This window comes from Paecilomyces variotii (assembly GCF_004022145.1).
Source record: "Paecilomyces variotii strain CBS 101075 chromosome Unknown C8Q69scaffold_6, whole genome shotgun sequence".
NCBI lineage: Eukaryota > Fungi > Ascomycota > Eurotiomycetes > Eurotiales > Thermoascaceae > Paecilomyces > Paecilomyces variotii.
The window spans coordinates 203673-216266 of NW_021167145.1; the positions used below are offsets into that span (position 1 = coordinate 203673).

Below are 12594 nucleotides of genomic sequence, written 5' to 3' on the forward strand. Positions count from 1 at the left end.
AGACTTATGACGTCCAACATATCGAACCCAACGCAGTTACCACTAGCAAGTATTCTAGTGGCGCGTTTTCTGCGGTCCAACAATTACACACAGACGCTCGATGCCTTCATTCGCGAGGCAGGCCTTCCGCCTAATGCAGGACAGGTAAATAGCAAGGCAGAGGAGCTGGATGGATGGACGATCGAGAATGTTATTGAGGAGAAGAAGGCTTTTGATCAAACGGTGAATTTTGAGAGGTATGGAGATGATGAGGATGCGCGGGAAAAGAGGGATCGGTGGAGTAGTCCAGGTAAGTGGGTTTAGATTGGTTTAAGTTCTAAGTTTCTTTGATTTTGCATATTGTTTACTACCTGGGGAGGGATAGTTGTTTATGGTGTAGTGTAGAAATTATGTGTTGCTTTTTTTGTTTTCTTTTTGATGTTTCCTCTGAGTGATGTAGTTTTTGTGTTTCGGAATTATTCATGCTGTGTTATCTTTTGTAGCCTGCCATCCAAAATTGTTTTCTGGGAAAGCTCTACATAGCATTTTGCTTTCATGTCCCATTATCTGTTTTTTTACTGACTAGAATGAAACAAAAGCACCATCGAAACCATCTACGATACACACACCGAGCTCTTCCAACTTGCTCTCCGTTTCCGTGCAGCCCTGGGAGCGCCAATCTTCTCCAGGAGAAACAGAAACAGAGACGGATTTCAAGTCAACCTACATTATTTCCACTGGGGCTGACAGACGACTGAACCTATTCAAAACCTCTCCGGACCATGAAGCTGCCGCGTCGTTCTCAGGACTGGCCGATTCGCCTATCCTGTCGCACGTCACACTCCGAGGCGGATCCTACCAGTTGGCCACCACCATGTCCGGACAGCTGCTCCTACTTCGAGATTCTGAAGTCCTGCATCGACGTAAAGACCATACGAAGTATGTTGTCCAGGTGACTGCTCATGAGCGATCGGACTCGAATACCGTATGGATCGCGACGGCAGGCTGGGATGGTAGAATCTTGATTTATTCTTTGGATCTCGAGCATTCTCCACTGATAATTGGGGAACCACGAGCGAACATCCAGCTCTCGACGAATCCGGAATCGATTCTCTTTGTCAGACATACGGAGACGGGAGAATTATTACTTCTCGCCTCGAGAAGGGATTCGACTTATCTCTATTATTATGACGTTTCATCAGAACCGTCCACTGCAGTAGAATCAGGGGAGGAGGGCGATAAACCATATGAGCCCCGTCTTCTGGGAAAGCAGAACCTGGCTCCACACTCAAACGCCTGGGTTGCCTTCTCGCCATCTTATCTTGCCCTGAGCCCTCATGACCCAGGGTTGCTGGCCGTGGCTACGTCGACACTACCGCATATGAAAGTCATGATTGTACGCCTTCTATTTCCATCTCCAGATGCTAGCTCCAGTGGTGATGCATCCGAAGCCGCTCCTGCGGAGCCAGAGACGCAAGTGACTCAGGCTATGGCGGCGCTGGCGCTGCAGAACCGCGAAGATGCCGCTATCATGATCCAGGCGAACACCTTAGCTCCTCAGACGGCATATTCGACACCACAGGTCGTCTGGCGGCCGGATGGGTCTGGACTTTGGGTAAATGGAGACGATGGCGTTATTAGAGGTATTGAAGCGAAGACGGGGAAGATCGTGGCGTTGCTGAAGGATGGGCATGAGGTTGGAAGCAAGATTCGGAGTATCTGGGCTGGATGGGTGGATGTCGATGGGAAGGAAGAGAAGGAGGAATGGGTTGTTAGTGGCGGGTTTGACAAGAGGTTAATTGTTTGGAAGGTTTGAAGTATAAAGTCTTGAAGTACAAATGCTCCAGAGCATATGGTTCAGTACTGTGTTGTTGGACATAGATGGTTTCATTTCTTTTTAGGGAAACTGTCATGTAGAAAGTAAACTCGATTCAAGCTCTACGAGGACTAGCTATCTGCCCACCTACGAGGGGCAAAAAAAAAAGAGCAAAACGATGATTGAGTGAAAAGGGATGTAGCCCTCCGTCCATGCACCCTCTCGCCATGGAAAAGCAAGGGAAAAGGGTGTTTGGTAATAGGAGGGCTTGGAATTCTGATCTCGGCACGAAGATAATTATCCTTCAGCTGTCATGCGTGGGAAATCGCACGACGCTGTACACACAAATGCCTACTCGTGATGACTCACGAGTTGATGGAAACGGAAGAGGGGCTGGGACTTTGGGCAGATAGCGTAGTTTGATACCTTGCAAGTTTTCCACGGAGATCCTAGAAAGAAGGAAAACGGAAGCATGGACGGCTGGAATGACGTGGGAGAAAAGAATCCGACTTCGTGAGATGCGAATCTATACCTGACCGTAGAGAAAAAGTGTGAAGTAAGGTAACGCTCCTTTTTAGGCTACCTCTCAAGAATGACGCCGCTGGTATCGAAGAAGACTCGATGGAGCCCTTTTTTGTTATCCATTCGACCCGTAGCGCATAAAGAAAAACATCAGTCAGGCCATGTCCGTCTCAGGAGCGTCCTTTCTCCCTTGCAGCCAGCAGAACTTTGCCCTCTATTTCGACATGACACATCATCGCGCGTTTTTCAAGTTGACCGCCTCCGGTGTTGGCTGTGTTATGTTTATGCGACCTCGCGCTTACCCTCCTTGCGCTCCTTCTATGTGGTTGTTAGTGTGATCCATTCCCAGGGCCGTAGTCGATCCACGCATCCGAGTGGAAGCGGAGGGTTTTTATCTTCCACATACCAGAGCCTTCATGGTGCCGTGCAGAGCATGTCTGTGGTTGCGGCGGAACTTGGGGTCGGTACCCTTCAGGGAGGGGTAACGGAAGGTCTTAGGCTTCTTGATGCTGTATAGTAGATGAAGGATCAGCAATTTGTCGTCTTCTATCTTGATGACCGTCTCATTCGACCGGCGGATCACATCGCAATCGAAACATCGTGTCGATACTGATTCCCATATCCGCTGACAAAAGGTACTGATCTCAAGGGAAGGCAAGCAACATACCCGTTCCTGTGAGCCTTCTTGGACTGGTTGTGCTGAGACGAGTTCTTGGACTCTGTGGGGAGAGTATGCGTTAGTAAAATTCTCGACGCGTCAAATCGCACGATCAGTATATTCTGGTGCCATAGGTGTCACATACTGGCCATCTTGACGGATGTGTCGCAACGAAGAGGGTTGACGTTGAACTGGTGATGTCTGTCGTTGAACTTGGATCAAGCAAAAGCCCAAAGTCTCCCCCAGAGGCCCTCGGCTAGGGCTCGCGATGCGATTTGTGTGGGATCTCGCTTAGTCTAGGGATTAGCGCCGGCTGCGCAACGTCAAAGCGGTCTATCTATCTACCAAACCAAGCAATTCCACGACTGTTCAAGGCCAGCAAGATGCATCTTTGACAGCTGTACGGGATGTGAATTTGTCTATTATATGCTTTTAATATTGCTAATAACATCTAATAACTCAGATCCTGTCGTACTCCTTTCTCTCATCCCGGTGAAGCCAACACGTGCACGCTGTGTCAAGTAGTTCCCTCTTGGAAATGCTCTCCAACGTACGGAATAATATCAATAATAATAGTAATAATTGAAGACGAACATATCCTCCATTTACTGGAATTGCATGATGGCCCGAAAGTGTTCTGGACGACATGCTTCTAGCTGTTAAAATGATGATCAAAAGAGACCATGACTTACCCATTATGATCACGTGACGCAACCCGTCTTCGGAGTCTCGGAAGCAAAGGAAGGAGTAGATTTATCCCCTTTTGCACGACTCGCGCAAGGCCATGCAAAAGTGTCCATTGAATAGCAATTATTTCTCACAAGGGAGTCTCATCATGAGGAAGTTGGTAATATCTCATGGAGTGTGAACACCCCACGCTTCAAGTATGCAATAGAATCATCCGAGTATATCCAGCAAAGGCTCTCACGGATGAGCGGATCCAGGGGATATACCTGAACGTTAAGTGTTCGTCATCGGATGACCCTTGGGGCAGTTGTAGCTTTAAACGAACATATATGTAGACAAGGAAAAACCAAAGAATTATCTTTCAGCAATCACCGCCTTCTTCATAGTTGTAGTAGCATTCTTGCCAGTCTGATATGACTTTTGCGCCTTTTACGGCTAACAGTGAATCACGTGGTGCCAAGCGAAGCCTCCGACCGGCGTGGAAACTGCGGCATCCGACTTCGACCTTTGCAACTCAACCTAGCCTCTGAGGGACATCAATCACCATCTTCCTCTGTCTCCCAATTGCACAATGAGCTCTCTTCGGTTCTCCCGGGCTGCTCTCAGAGCTCGCCCTGCCGCTTTCCGCGTCCCTATCCAGCGCCGTGGTTATGCTGAAGCTGTGAACGACAAGATCAAGCTCTCCCTGGCCCTTCCTCACCAGGTACGGCATTGAAACCCATTGATGTTGATCAGAGCCCGCAAGGATCTTGTGACTAACTCCAATGTCTCCTACAGAGCATCTACAAGTCGGCCGATGTGTACGTTATCGCGTCCAGACCACCCGTTTGACCGCGCCGCAAAACGCCTTGTTTTCAACATACTGACGAGTCTTGGGGTCAACAGTGTTCAGGTTAACATCCCCGCCGCGTCCGGAGAGATGGGTGTTCTCGCCAACCACGTCCCCTCCATCGAGCAGCTGAAGCCTGGCCTCGTTGAGGTCGTTGAGGAGAGCGGCAAGAGCAAGCAGTTCTTCCGTATGTGACCCAGATCGTCGAACAGGAAAAGGCCGCAGGGTGATCCCGGCAGACGTGGCTCCGATTCGACGAAGTTGCATGCTAACTGGAACCTTGGTATATAGTGTCCGGAGGATTCGCTGTCGTTCAGCCCGACTCCGAGCTGAGCATCAACGCTGTTGAGGGTTACCCCCTGGAGGACTTCAGCGCTGACGTGAGTAGAACCAAGTTCAATCCCATAATGGCGCCATACTGACGAGAGATTCTTTCAATACAGGCTGTCAGGGCCCAGATCGCCGAGGCTCAGAAGATTATTGGCGGTGGTGGCAGTGAGCAGGACATTGCCGAGGCTAAGATTGAGCTGGAGGTATGTAAAAAAGTCACACCTGCAATATATATACCTGGTCGAAGTGGAGCTAACCTGTGAATTAGGTCCTCGAGAGCCTGCAGGCCGTCCTGAAATAGATTACCCTGATGTAAATATCCATTCGCGCTGCCAGTTGCAATCTTGAACGTGTAGAACTATCACTATACCTGAAAGATCATCCTCTGCATAACGATAACTTCATTAATATTTCCTCCCACTGAATGATTAGTATCGTCGAGCTCTCATTGATCGCACCTTCCTGCGATCGGGACGCTGTCATTATGCGTGTCCCGCTTAGTCGTCAATATTGCGTCCCACGATTAAATGCTACTTACTTAGTACTCCATATCTGCCCCCTTCTGCCTTGTTTTTTCTATGTTTGTTAACATGAATCGCACCTAACAACCCACTCCTTCCAATATCCTCTGGCAAAGAGGATTCACCTCTAAGTTTACTCATACCTCTTGGAACAGTGCCAAAACCAAGGTGCATATTGCATATATATCCTCACATGTGTCCCGGCGAATCCTAACACAAATACAGCTGACAACAATTGCGCCTGAAAGTTCCACGCAAGCTATACGCATATACGGATTTGGCGTCATCGCCGAGACCACAGCAATCAATGTCCTTCTAGCAGGAGAATCAGGATATGCAATCAACGCAGTCTTTGAGGAATGAGAATCAATGCTTAGAAAGCTACGTGGAAGTTCAGCTTCGGGCCATAGCTCTAGGCAATGATATGTCGTTTCATCAGGAATGTCTCAGTGACTTGGAAGCATATAATACATCCGCTAGAAAAGAAGAAGAAAAGAAAAGAGAAGAAAAAGAGGATTATTTCAGGCTCCTGTTCCCAACGACCAAGGCTGTTAACATCATTTAATTTGACTAAGTGAGACGTCAGGTATCGATTTCCCAACACGGGACCAAGAGATGAGCAAAAGGGCATAAGATTCGTCTGAACAACAAAGGGAAAAGGACATCGCATTTCATAACAAGACGAGGCAGGGCATAAATGGACATATACAACGTCACATGGGAGAAAAATAACAAGTGTAGACGTAACAGACGCGTATCGACATGAAGGGGGGAAGATAAATCTGACAAGGGCCAAGAAAACTACGTGGGAATCAAAGAACGCCAGTTAGAAGGAACGAAGATTATGCATCCTTAACCCTTATTCCGTCCAACCCATCCATTATATCTTTTTAGTGATTTCGCCCGTCGTTAAGAGTGATTGCAGGAGATTATGGGAGAAGGGTAGTGAGAGGCGCAGTGGAGAGTGCGATATAAGCAGGGAGGATGTTTGCAATTAGTCGACGCTCTCTTGAAGAACGGTGGAGAGAGGCCACGGAAGAGAGGAAGGGTCGTACAAGCTGACGAGGACATGGTTTAAACCACGAGACGAGGCGGAGTTTAGGTAAACTCGACGCTATGCTGTCTTGCCTGTCGCGCTTGAGCTCTCTCTGCTCTTCTCCTCCTTCGATTGCTAGCGTAGTCACCGCTCGCTTCAGTACCTGTCCAGGTCCCGGGGGAGGTAATACTCCCAGCACCATAAGGCAAACTGGACGGAGGGATTGGCGGCACTGGGATGTCGCTGGGATGCACGGGCGGGGCGGCAGTTGACGGTGGGATGCTGGCGCTTGGAGCGGGATGGGCAGTGGATGCACCAGCAGCAGCAGAAGCAGCAGTTTCTTGTTCTCTCCGGATATCTTCCGCCTGTTGACGCTCCAGTTCTTCAACTCGACGCCATCGATCAGAGCCACCTTCATTACCGGACAAAGAACTGACACTGCCATGGCGGCGCCGAGAGCCCCTGCGTTCCCGATCTCTGCGCCTTGCTTCGCGACTAGCAGCTGCTTCTTCCTCCGTTAGTCTTCTAAGAGTAACATGTCGTCCATCGTTGTGCATCTTGACTTTGACGGATACCGGTGGCGACGCCACATCTTCACGCCGCCTCCTGCTGCTACTTCGACGACGACGGTGATGGCTGGATGCTAATCCGGATGCTGCACCGGCAAGTTCTGCCTCTGTCTCACTACCAATTGTATGGTCATGATGATCGCCATATGAAACGGGGGTTTCCCCATGTGCGGGTGGCACAGGAGGAATATCGGAGAGCGGTTGATCTACTCCCCCGGAGACGACAGGATCGCCAGACACGGCTGATTCTCCTTGAAGATGACTGTGAGTCGGTCGAGTAATATCAGTGGAAGTGGCTTCTGTAGGAGTATAATAGGAGCTTGCTCTCCTATTCCTCCGTGGGAAGGAACCATCTCCGGTGAACTTCCGTTTACTATTTGCTCGCGCCAATCTTTCCTCCTCAACATCATGGCGACGGATCTCGTCCACTCTTCTCTGCTCTTCTCTTTCCTTTCGGCTCTTGAAGAGGTTTCTGACGCCCGCAAAGATCCCCGCTCCAAGGATGGTATCACGGAGTCCATGGCCACCTCTGTCCCCTCTGTCCTCATAATCCGTATAGTAGTCACTGCTGTAGTCCATGGAACTCTGGCTAGGGGGCCTGCTTGGCGGTCTGTCCCTGAGAGGTCTATGGCTTGGCGGAGGTCTCCCTTCCTCAACGCGACTAAGACTGTCCTCGGTGACATCGGTGACATCGTCACTTCTTCCATGGGCGGGTCGATACCTCCCAGACTCTGAATCGCTTTCCCGGTCTCGTCTCTTGTCGAAGTAGCGTTTGGCGAGACCTACGCCGCCAACTAGCGCACCCAGTTCGAGGAGTCTCTTTCCCCAACCACCCCGACGGGGTTCGTCAGAATATTTCTCGTCAATGTACGACGTTTGGGAATCGTCGTCGACACGACTTCTGCTTCTGCTTCTACTGCGATCGCGGCGACGGAACAGTGCTGCTAGCCCAGCCCCTGCAGCTCCTGCAGCAGCCGCCCGGCCGGGGTGGCTCTGATGTCTGTCTTCGACTACAGATGGGCCCGAGATGTAGCTCCCGCGGCTGTCATAGTCGCTCTCCAAACGGCGTTCTTCCGGGTCGTAAAGATAGGATAGGATGAACCAAATTGCCAGATAAAGGAAACCAGCAATGGCATATAGAATAAACAGCGATTCGGGAGATCCATATAACGTGAGACCAAGCGGTATCTGAACGATGCCCAAGATCGTCAAGGAACGGCCCAGCCATCGGTGTAACTGAAATCCGTTAGCTTGATCCCTATTTAGTAGCTATCAGAATAAAATTGTCTGCCTTACCATGATTTTGAGTGGGACGTGGAATCTCCGTCTTCCCTTCTCCGTTTTATGGATGACCCAGCCCCAGAGGACTTGCGTGATGACCATAACGTAAATAGCCAATCCGATTCCATGATGGGGATTTGTCAAGCTTCGTTGCGGACCGACTGCAAACCATCCCAGCACGAACACCACGGTAGTGAGAAGTAATGTCAATACCTGACACCAGACATGCAACTTAAAGGCCCAGAACGGATTGAATTGTGTGTAATATCGCATAAGGAGGACGGAAATCGGTACCAGCCCTAAAAATACGATGGCCGCTATGACGCCGTGCGCTATGATCATAGGACGGTATCCGGTCATCTCTCTAAAACGATTTCCCATTCCTAAAGTATGTCAGCCCCACATATTGGAACAACATCGTCGCAGCGATTTGTCTCACCGTTATATCTCATCGTATCAAAATTAAGGCCCATCAAGTTCGGCAAAAGAAAGGTGTTGCGCTGCGTATCCCATGTCCCATCCCCGACATACATCGTGTCGGAGGAGTAAGTACTGCTCCCCGGAGGGGTGAGGTCTGGATTTGGCGACATTTTCGTGATCAGCGCCGCTCTATCTCCGAGTATTTCGTCGATACTCCGCTCAATGGATGCTTCCGAGACGTAGGAATGTCGAGGTTAGCGGAGGGAATCTCTGGAGATCCCCCACTCCGTGGAATGCACCATGCGACAGCGAAAGAGGCGACGTTTCTCCGGTAGACCTTGTGAAATATTTGACGCCGGATTGATGGTATCCACGATGATCGTGGAGATGAAGCCTCTCGTAGGGCGATAGCTGTTATCGTCCGCGACGGCGGTGAGATAGGGAAGCGGGGAAGCTGGTCCAAGGAATGTAGATGCGTACGAAGAGCAATGAAGTCCAAGCACGACGTCGCAAAATATATCAAAAGGGTGCCTCTCGAACAGCCCGACAGGAACAAGCAAGGAAGACAAGGATAGCGGTTCTTGTTTTCCGACTGCCCTGGCAGCAGACGGTCGAGCCCAAAGACAGCTGAAGAGGCTGGGAGGTCAACGTTTTGCCGTTTGCGGTTTAGCGCGACAACTCATAACCAGGACAACCGGCCGCTTATGTCATCCACGGTGGTGTTCCTGAGGCCGCAATGGTCCCACCGCCCGTGGCGCCAGGCCTATCAGGATCCACCAATTAAGCAGGCTATCTAATCAATCAATCAATCAATCAGCCCGCGCCATCGGGGCTCACGCGGACACCGCAAGTGTTCGTGCAGCTGGCTTATCTCGACAACCATGTCCGCCCTGAGAACCAACTTCCCCTAGACATGTTCTCATCTTTGGGGCTCTCGCTCACTTGAAACCCTATGTTCTTGATCCTGGCTCCTTCCATATCATCATGTCTCAAACTGAGATCTTCGTCAAGGCCCTCTCGCGGTAGGTTATGCCGACCTCCTTGATTTCGAGATAAGCTATCTAACAGACAACTATTACAGGCTCCTAGGCTGGATATAGTATGAGAAATCAAGCAGTGTCATGTCCCAGAATTCAGTAACTGATCATGTTCTTCAAGTACGATCTGCTGGTCAGCATCATTCTATCCCCAGCCGATTCACAACATACAACGCCGCTCGACCACCGGTCTTTCTATCGACTTTCCCTCCATCAATGTCCTCGGATTTGTGTGTTACATGATTTACACAGCGGCATTCCTTTACTCTCCTGTGATTCGCGACCAGTACGCGGCCCGCAACCCAGTGTCACCGGAACCTACCGTGCGTTTCAACGATTTTGCTTTTGCCCTCCACGCCGTGGCCCTGAGCGCTATATATTACAGCCAATTTTGGCCTTGGATATGGGGATTCAAAGTGTCGCGGTATCAGAGAATTAGCAGGCCCGTCGCTGGTATATTCTGGGGCTCCTTGGTCGCTATCGCGATCGTGGTTGCTATCGTGCGCTCTAAGAGCCCCGATGGCGGCTACGATCCGTCGTCGTGGGCATGGATCGATGTTGTAAGTTGAGGCTGTCCAAGATGATTTTGCAGGTCCAAGGTCATACTGATACGGCCGGACAGATCTACACAATGTCGTATGTGAAGCTCGTCATCACGGTTGTGAAATATATCCCCCAGGCATGGGTCAACTACAAGCGGAAATCCACCGTCGGTTGGAGCATTTCCACTATCTTGTTCGATATAACTGGTGGAGTTCTCTCCCTGCTCCAATTGATCATCGACTCGAGCTTCCAGAACGATTGGAGCGGCATCACGGGCAACCCAGCCAAGTTCTTGCTTGGCAATGTTACGATCTTCTTTGACCTGATCTTCATCGTGCAGCACTATATACTGTACCGAGAGGCCCGTGAGAAGAAAGACGACACTCATGCACCCACACTGCGGACTCCGCTGCTGTCTGCCGCCGGAGAACTGCCAAGGTAGGGGCTTTGGATATTAACCCGATAACTGCATGACTACCACTCCCTGAGCGCTTCGAAAGAAGCAAATAGACAATGGGTAGACGACAACTTTACTCTGTCGTGGAACGGCACGGGTTGGATAAAGCTCCAGGAGAGCAGCGATTAGATTGACATTGACCATTCCTACATACCAGTTTCCATCCGTGCCCCTTTTTTTGGCCTGCACCAATCTCGCGGTGATAGACCTGACGGGGATCTCAGAGACCTGGTCAGAATTCATTTCTTTGAAAGAACTACTAGACTACCTTGGCTATATCCAGAATATATTCTTAACCATTTCTTTATATATAGCATAATCCGAAAAATCCCAATTCAACTCCAATCGACTAATAATAAATGATCCCATCCTCCTCCATCTTCCCATTATCCCGCAACCCCTTCAACGTCTCTTTTACCCTCTCCACCATTGCCTCCCCATACGCTGGCCCCAATGGCGGTGCGGGCTTTGACAAATCCGGCCTTAGCCATGGCAGGGGCTTAATGCCCTGCGCTGCCCCCCGCAAGATCTTGAGATCTTGATCATCATATCCACCGCCCAAGATAATGGCCTTGACTCCACGCGAGTAATCATGAGATCCCAAATCGCTATCCGAAGACACGTTCGTCTCGCCTCTTAGAAGGGCCGGGATCTGTACTGCGCCGGATTCGGGTGTCATGACGAATTGGATTACTAGTTGAGTTTAGTATTCAGTCATTATATAAATTATATGGTAGTAGTAGCGGTGGTGGTGGTAGTGAGGTACGGAGAAGAGATTGGAGGGGGTGGGAGAATTAGAATTAATCACCTTCATATTCGGGCTTTAGACCTTTGACGACCGCGGTACCAATCCGCTCAGTCTTCCCGCAGAGGATAACGGGAATTCGTGCAGCCATGGTGATGGTGATTAGTCAAGCCAACAGGTCCAAAGTGTAAAAATAGTATATCTTTTATTTGATTTAGATCCGTAGTTGAAAAGGATATATATAGGTATAAATACAGCGAATTTTCCGAGGGAAGAGCTTAGCGGGGTAGTTTGTTAGCTTGTCTTTAAGTTTTCTCTATCCTCTCTAAAGGCTCATTCATCAGATAAGCTAATTGGTCAGTGATTATACGTACCAGATGACTCCTTTAAAAATAGTAGTAAGCAGCTAGATTGATATAACCCTCTAGTTGCTAACTGGAATCAAAAGGCCTGCGTGGCAGATAGTGGCTACTTGCTAAAGTAGTAGTACCCTTCACCTAGCGGGGCCCCTTTGCTCTTTGGAATCAATTGTGGCCCACTTATGCGTTCATATAAGGCTCATCCTGGGAAGTCAGTCGGAATTGTTAACCTTGCAGTATGTCTTCTGTATCATGGTCCACCTGATTGCATGTTTTGTGAGAAATGCGGCTGTACTTGCAGTTGGCCCTGTGTGAGGACATCATAGTTTTAGCATAGTAGACAGGTGTTCTGTTCTATTCCAAGTAATGCTGTTCGCAGAGCCTCATAATGTAGGGGCCGGATATACTAATTCTGGCCGGTAATGTGAGATGGAAGGTGCTCCAACAATAGAACATTCTGAAACATCTTGACTGCTGTTGTGCAGAGGCAGTGAGTCTGGAATGCTTGAGACAAGCTCACTAGATCTGGAAAGCATTCAGTATCAGATCTTGTTCGAGACACCGCTATTTCTAACAATCCCTCAGCAGAGCAAAGCCACCACCGACCCGAGGAAGCAACATCGCAGTGTAACTCCCGCCGCGGAAGAAAGTCGGCCCGGGACGCGGATCTTGCGGGGAGTGGGCTATCGCGCCCCGGGCACATGATGATTGGCAACTGTCTTCGCTCCGCCAAACATCACGGGTGACTCTGGGAGGCCTGACAACGTCGCTCGATACGGTGTACAGTCACTTCTGCAGACCGTGA

General features: G+C 49.7%; 6 protein-coding genes across 6 annotated transcripts; 3 read left to right on the forward strand and 3 right to left on the reverse strand.

The window, feature by feature from the left end:
• Nucleotides 1–6: 6 nt before the first annotated feature.
• C8Q69DRAFT_402698 (hypothetical protein) lies at nucleotides 7–1795 on the forward strand (the record flags this gene model as incomplete). The annotated part of the gene is made up of 2 exons (XM_028627968.1): nucleotides 7–289; nucleotides 579–1795. The coding sequence occupies 2 exons, from the start codon at nucleotides 7–9 to the stop codon at nucleotides 1793–1795; spliced, it is 1500 nt and encodes a 499-aa protein (XP_028484523.1).
• A 502-nt stretch (nucleotides 1796–2297) lies between these two features.
• On the reverse strand, nucleotides 2298–3330 carry C8Q69DRAFT_273261 (putative 60S ribosomal protein L29). The gene is made up of 4 exons (XM_028626823.1): nucleotides 3121–3330; nucleotides 2985–3036; nucleotides 2724–2826; nucleotides 2298–2635 (listed from the first exon to the last, which is right to left on the reverse strand). The coding sequence occupies exons 1-4, from the start codon at nucleotides 3125–3127 to the stop codon at nucleotides 2600–2602; spliced, it is 198 nt and encodes a 65-aa protein (XP_028484524.1). The 5' UTR covers nucleotides 3128–3330; the 3' UTR covers nucleotides 2298–2599.
• A 622-nt stretch (nucleotides 3331–3952) lies between these two features.
• On the forward strand, nucleotides 3953–5410 carry C8Q69DRAFT_273294 (putative ATP synthase delta chain mitochondrial precursor). Its single transcript, XM_028626824.1, has 6 exons — nucleotides 3953–4365; nucleotides 4440–4462; nucleotides 4548–4678; nucleotides 4783–4871; nucleotides 4935–5024; nucleotides 5090–5410. Exons 1-6 carry the CDS (start codon nucleotides 4234–4236, stop codon nucleotides 5120–5122), a joined length of 498 nt encoding a protein of 165 aa, XP_028484525.1. The 5' UTR covers nucleotides 3953–4233; the 3' UTR covers nucleotides 5123–5410.
• An 816-nt stretch (nucleotides 5411–6226) lies between these two features.
• Nucleotides 6227–9204, reverse strand: C8Q69DRAFT_273256 (hypothetical protein). Its single transcript, XM_028626822.1, has 3 exons — nucleotides 8668–9204; nucleotides 8244–8611; nucleotides 6227–8183 (listed from the first exon to the last, which is right to left on the reverse strand). The coding sequence occupies exons 1-3, from the start codon at nucleotides 8816–8818 to the stop codon at nucleotides 6441–6443; spliced, it is 2262 nt and encodes a 753-aa protein (XP_028484526.1). The 5' UTR covers nucleotides 8819–9204; the 3' UTR covers nucleotides 6227–6440.
• C8Q69DRAFT_468096 (L-cystine transporter) lies at nucleotides 9200–10983 on the forward strand. Its single transcript, XM_028630669.1, has 4 exons — nucleotides 9200–9670; nucleotides 9730–9747; nucleotides 9807–10245; nucleotides 10308–10983. The coding sequence occupies exons 1-4, from the start codon at nucleotides 9633–9635 to the stop codon at nucleotides 10668–10670; spliced, it is 858 nt and encodes a 285-aa protein (XP_028484527.1). The 5' UTR covers nucleotides 9200–9632; the 3' UTR covers nucleotides 10671–10983.
• On the reverse strand, nucleotides 10853–11908 carry C8Q69DRAFT_273577 (hypothetical protein). The gene is made up of 3 exons (XM_028626825.1): nucleotides 11805–11908; nucleotides 11494–11707; nucleotides 10853–11378 (listed from the first exon to the last, which is right to left on the reverse strand). Exons 2-3 carry the CDS (start codon nucleotides 11579–11581, stop codon nucleotides 11035–11037), a joined length of 432 nt encoding a protein of 143 aa, XP_028484528.1. The 5' UTR covers nucleotides 11582–11707; nucleotides 11805–11908; the 3' UTR covers nucleotides 10853–11034.
• Nucleotides 11909–12594: the final 686 nt, after the last annotated feature.

Coding starts and splice junctions, on each gene's coding strand:
- C8Q69DRAFT_273261 (XM_028626823.1), bottom strand. Junction 2,827..2,984: donor AAGAAGGCTCACAGGAACGG/GTATGTTGCTTG, acceptor TCTACTATACAG/CATCAAGAAGCCTAAGACCT. Junction 2,636..2,723: donor ACGGCACCATGAAGGCTCTG/GTATGTGGAAGA, acceptor ACAACCACATAG/AAGGAGCGCAAGGAGGGTAA.
- C8Q69DRAFT_273294 (XM_028626824.1), top strand. CDS start 4,234: ATGAGCTCTCTTCGGTTCTCCCGGGCTGCTCTCAGAGCTCGCCCTGCC. Junction 4,366..4,439: donor CCCTGGCCCTTCCTCACCAG/GTACGGCATTGA, acceptor TGTCTCCTACAG/AGCATCTACAAGTCGGCCGA. Junction 4,679..4,782: donor CAAGAGCAAGCAGTTCTTCC/GTATGTGACCCA, acceptor CTTGGTATATAG/TGTCCGGAGGATTCGCTGTC.
- C8Q69DRAFT_273256 (XM_028626822.1), bottom strand. CDS start 8,818: ATGTCGCCAAATCCAGACCTCACCCCTCCGGGGAGCAGTACTTACTCC. Junction 8,612..8,667: donor TGATACGATGAGATATAACG/GTGAGACAAATC, acceptor GACATACTTTAG/GAATGGGAAATCGTTTTAGA. Junction 8,184..8,243: donor ACGTCCCACTCAAAATCATG/GTAAGGCAGACA, acceptor AACGGATTTCAG/TTACACCGATGGCTGGGCCG.
- C8Q69DRAFT_468096 (XM_028630669.1), top strand. CDS start 9,633: ATGTCTCAAACTGAGATCTTCGTCAAGGCCCTCTCGCG. Junction 10,246..10,307: donor CGTGGGCATGGATCGATGTT/GTAAGTTGAGGC, acceptor ACGGCCGGACAG/ATCTACACAATGTCGTATGT.
- C8Q69DRAFT_273577 (XM_028626825.1), bottom strand. CDS start 11,581: ATGGCTGCACGAATTCCCGTTATCCTCTGCGGGAAGACTGAGCGGATT. Junction 11,379..11,493: donor TCTAAAGCCCGAATATGAAG/GTGATTAATTCT, acceptor AAACTCAACTAG/TAATCCAATTCGTCATGACA.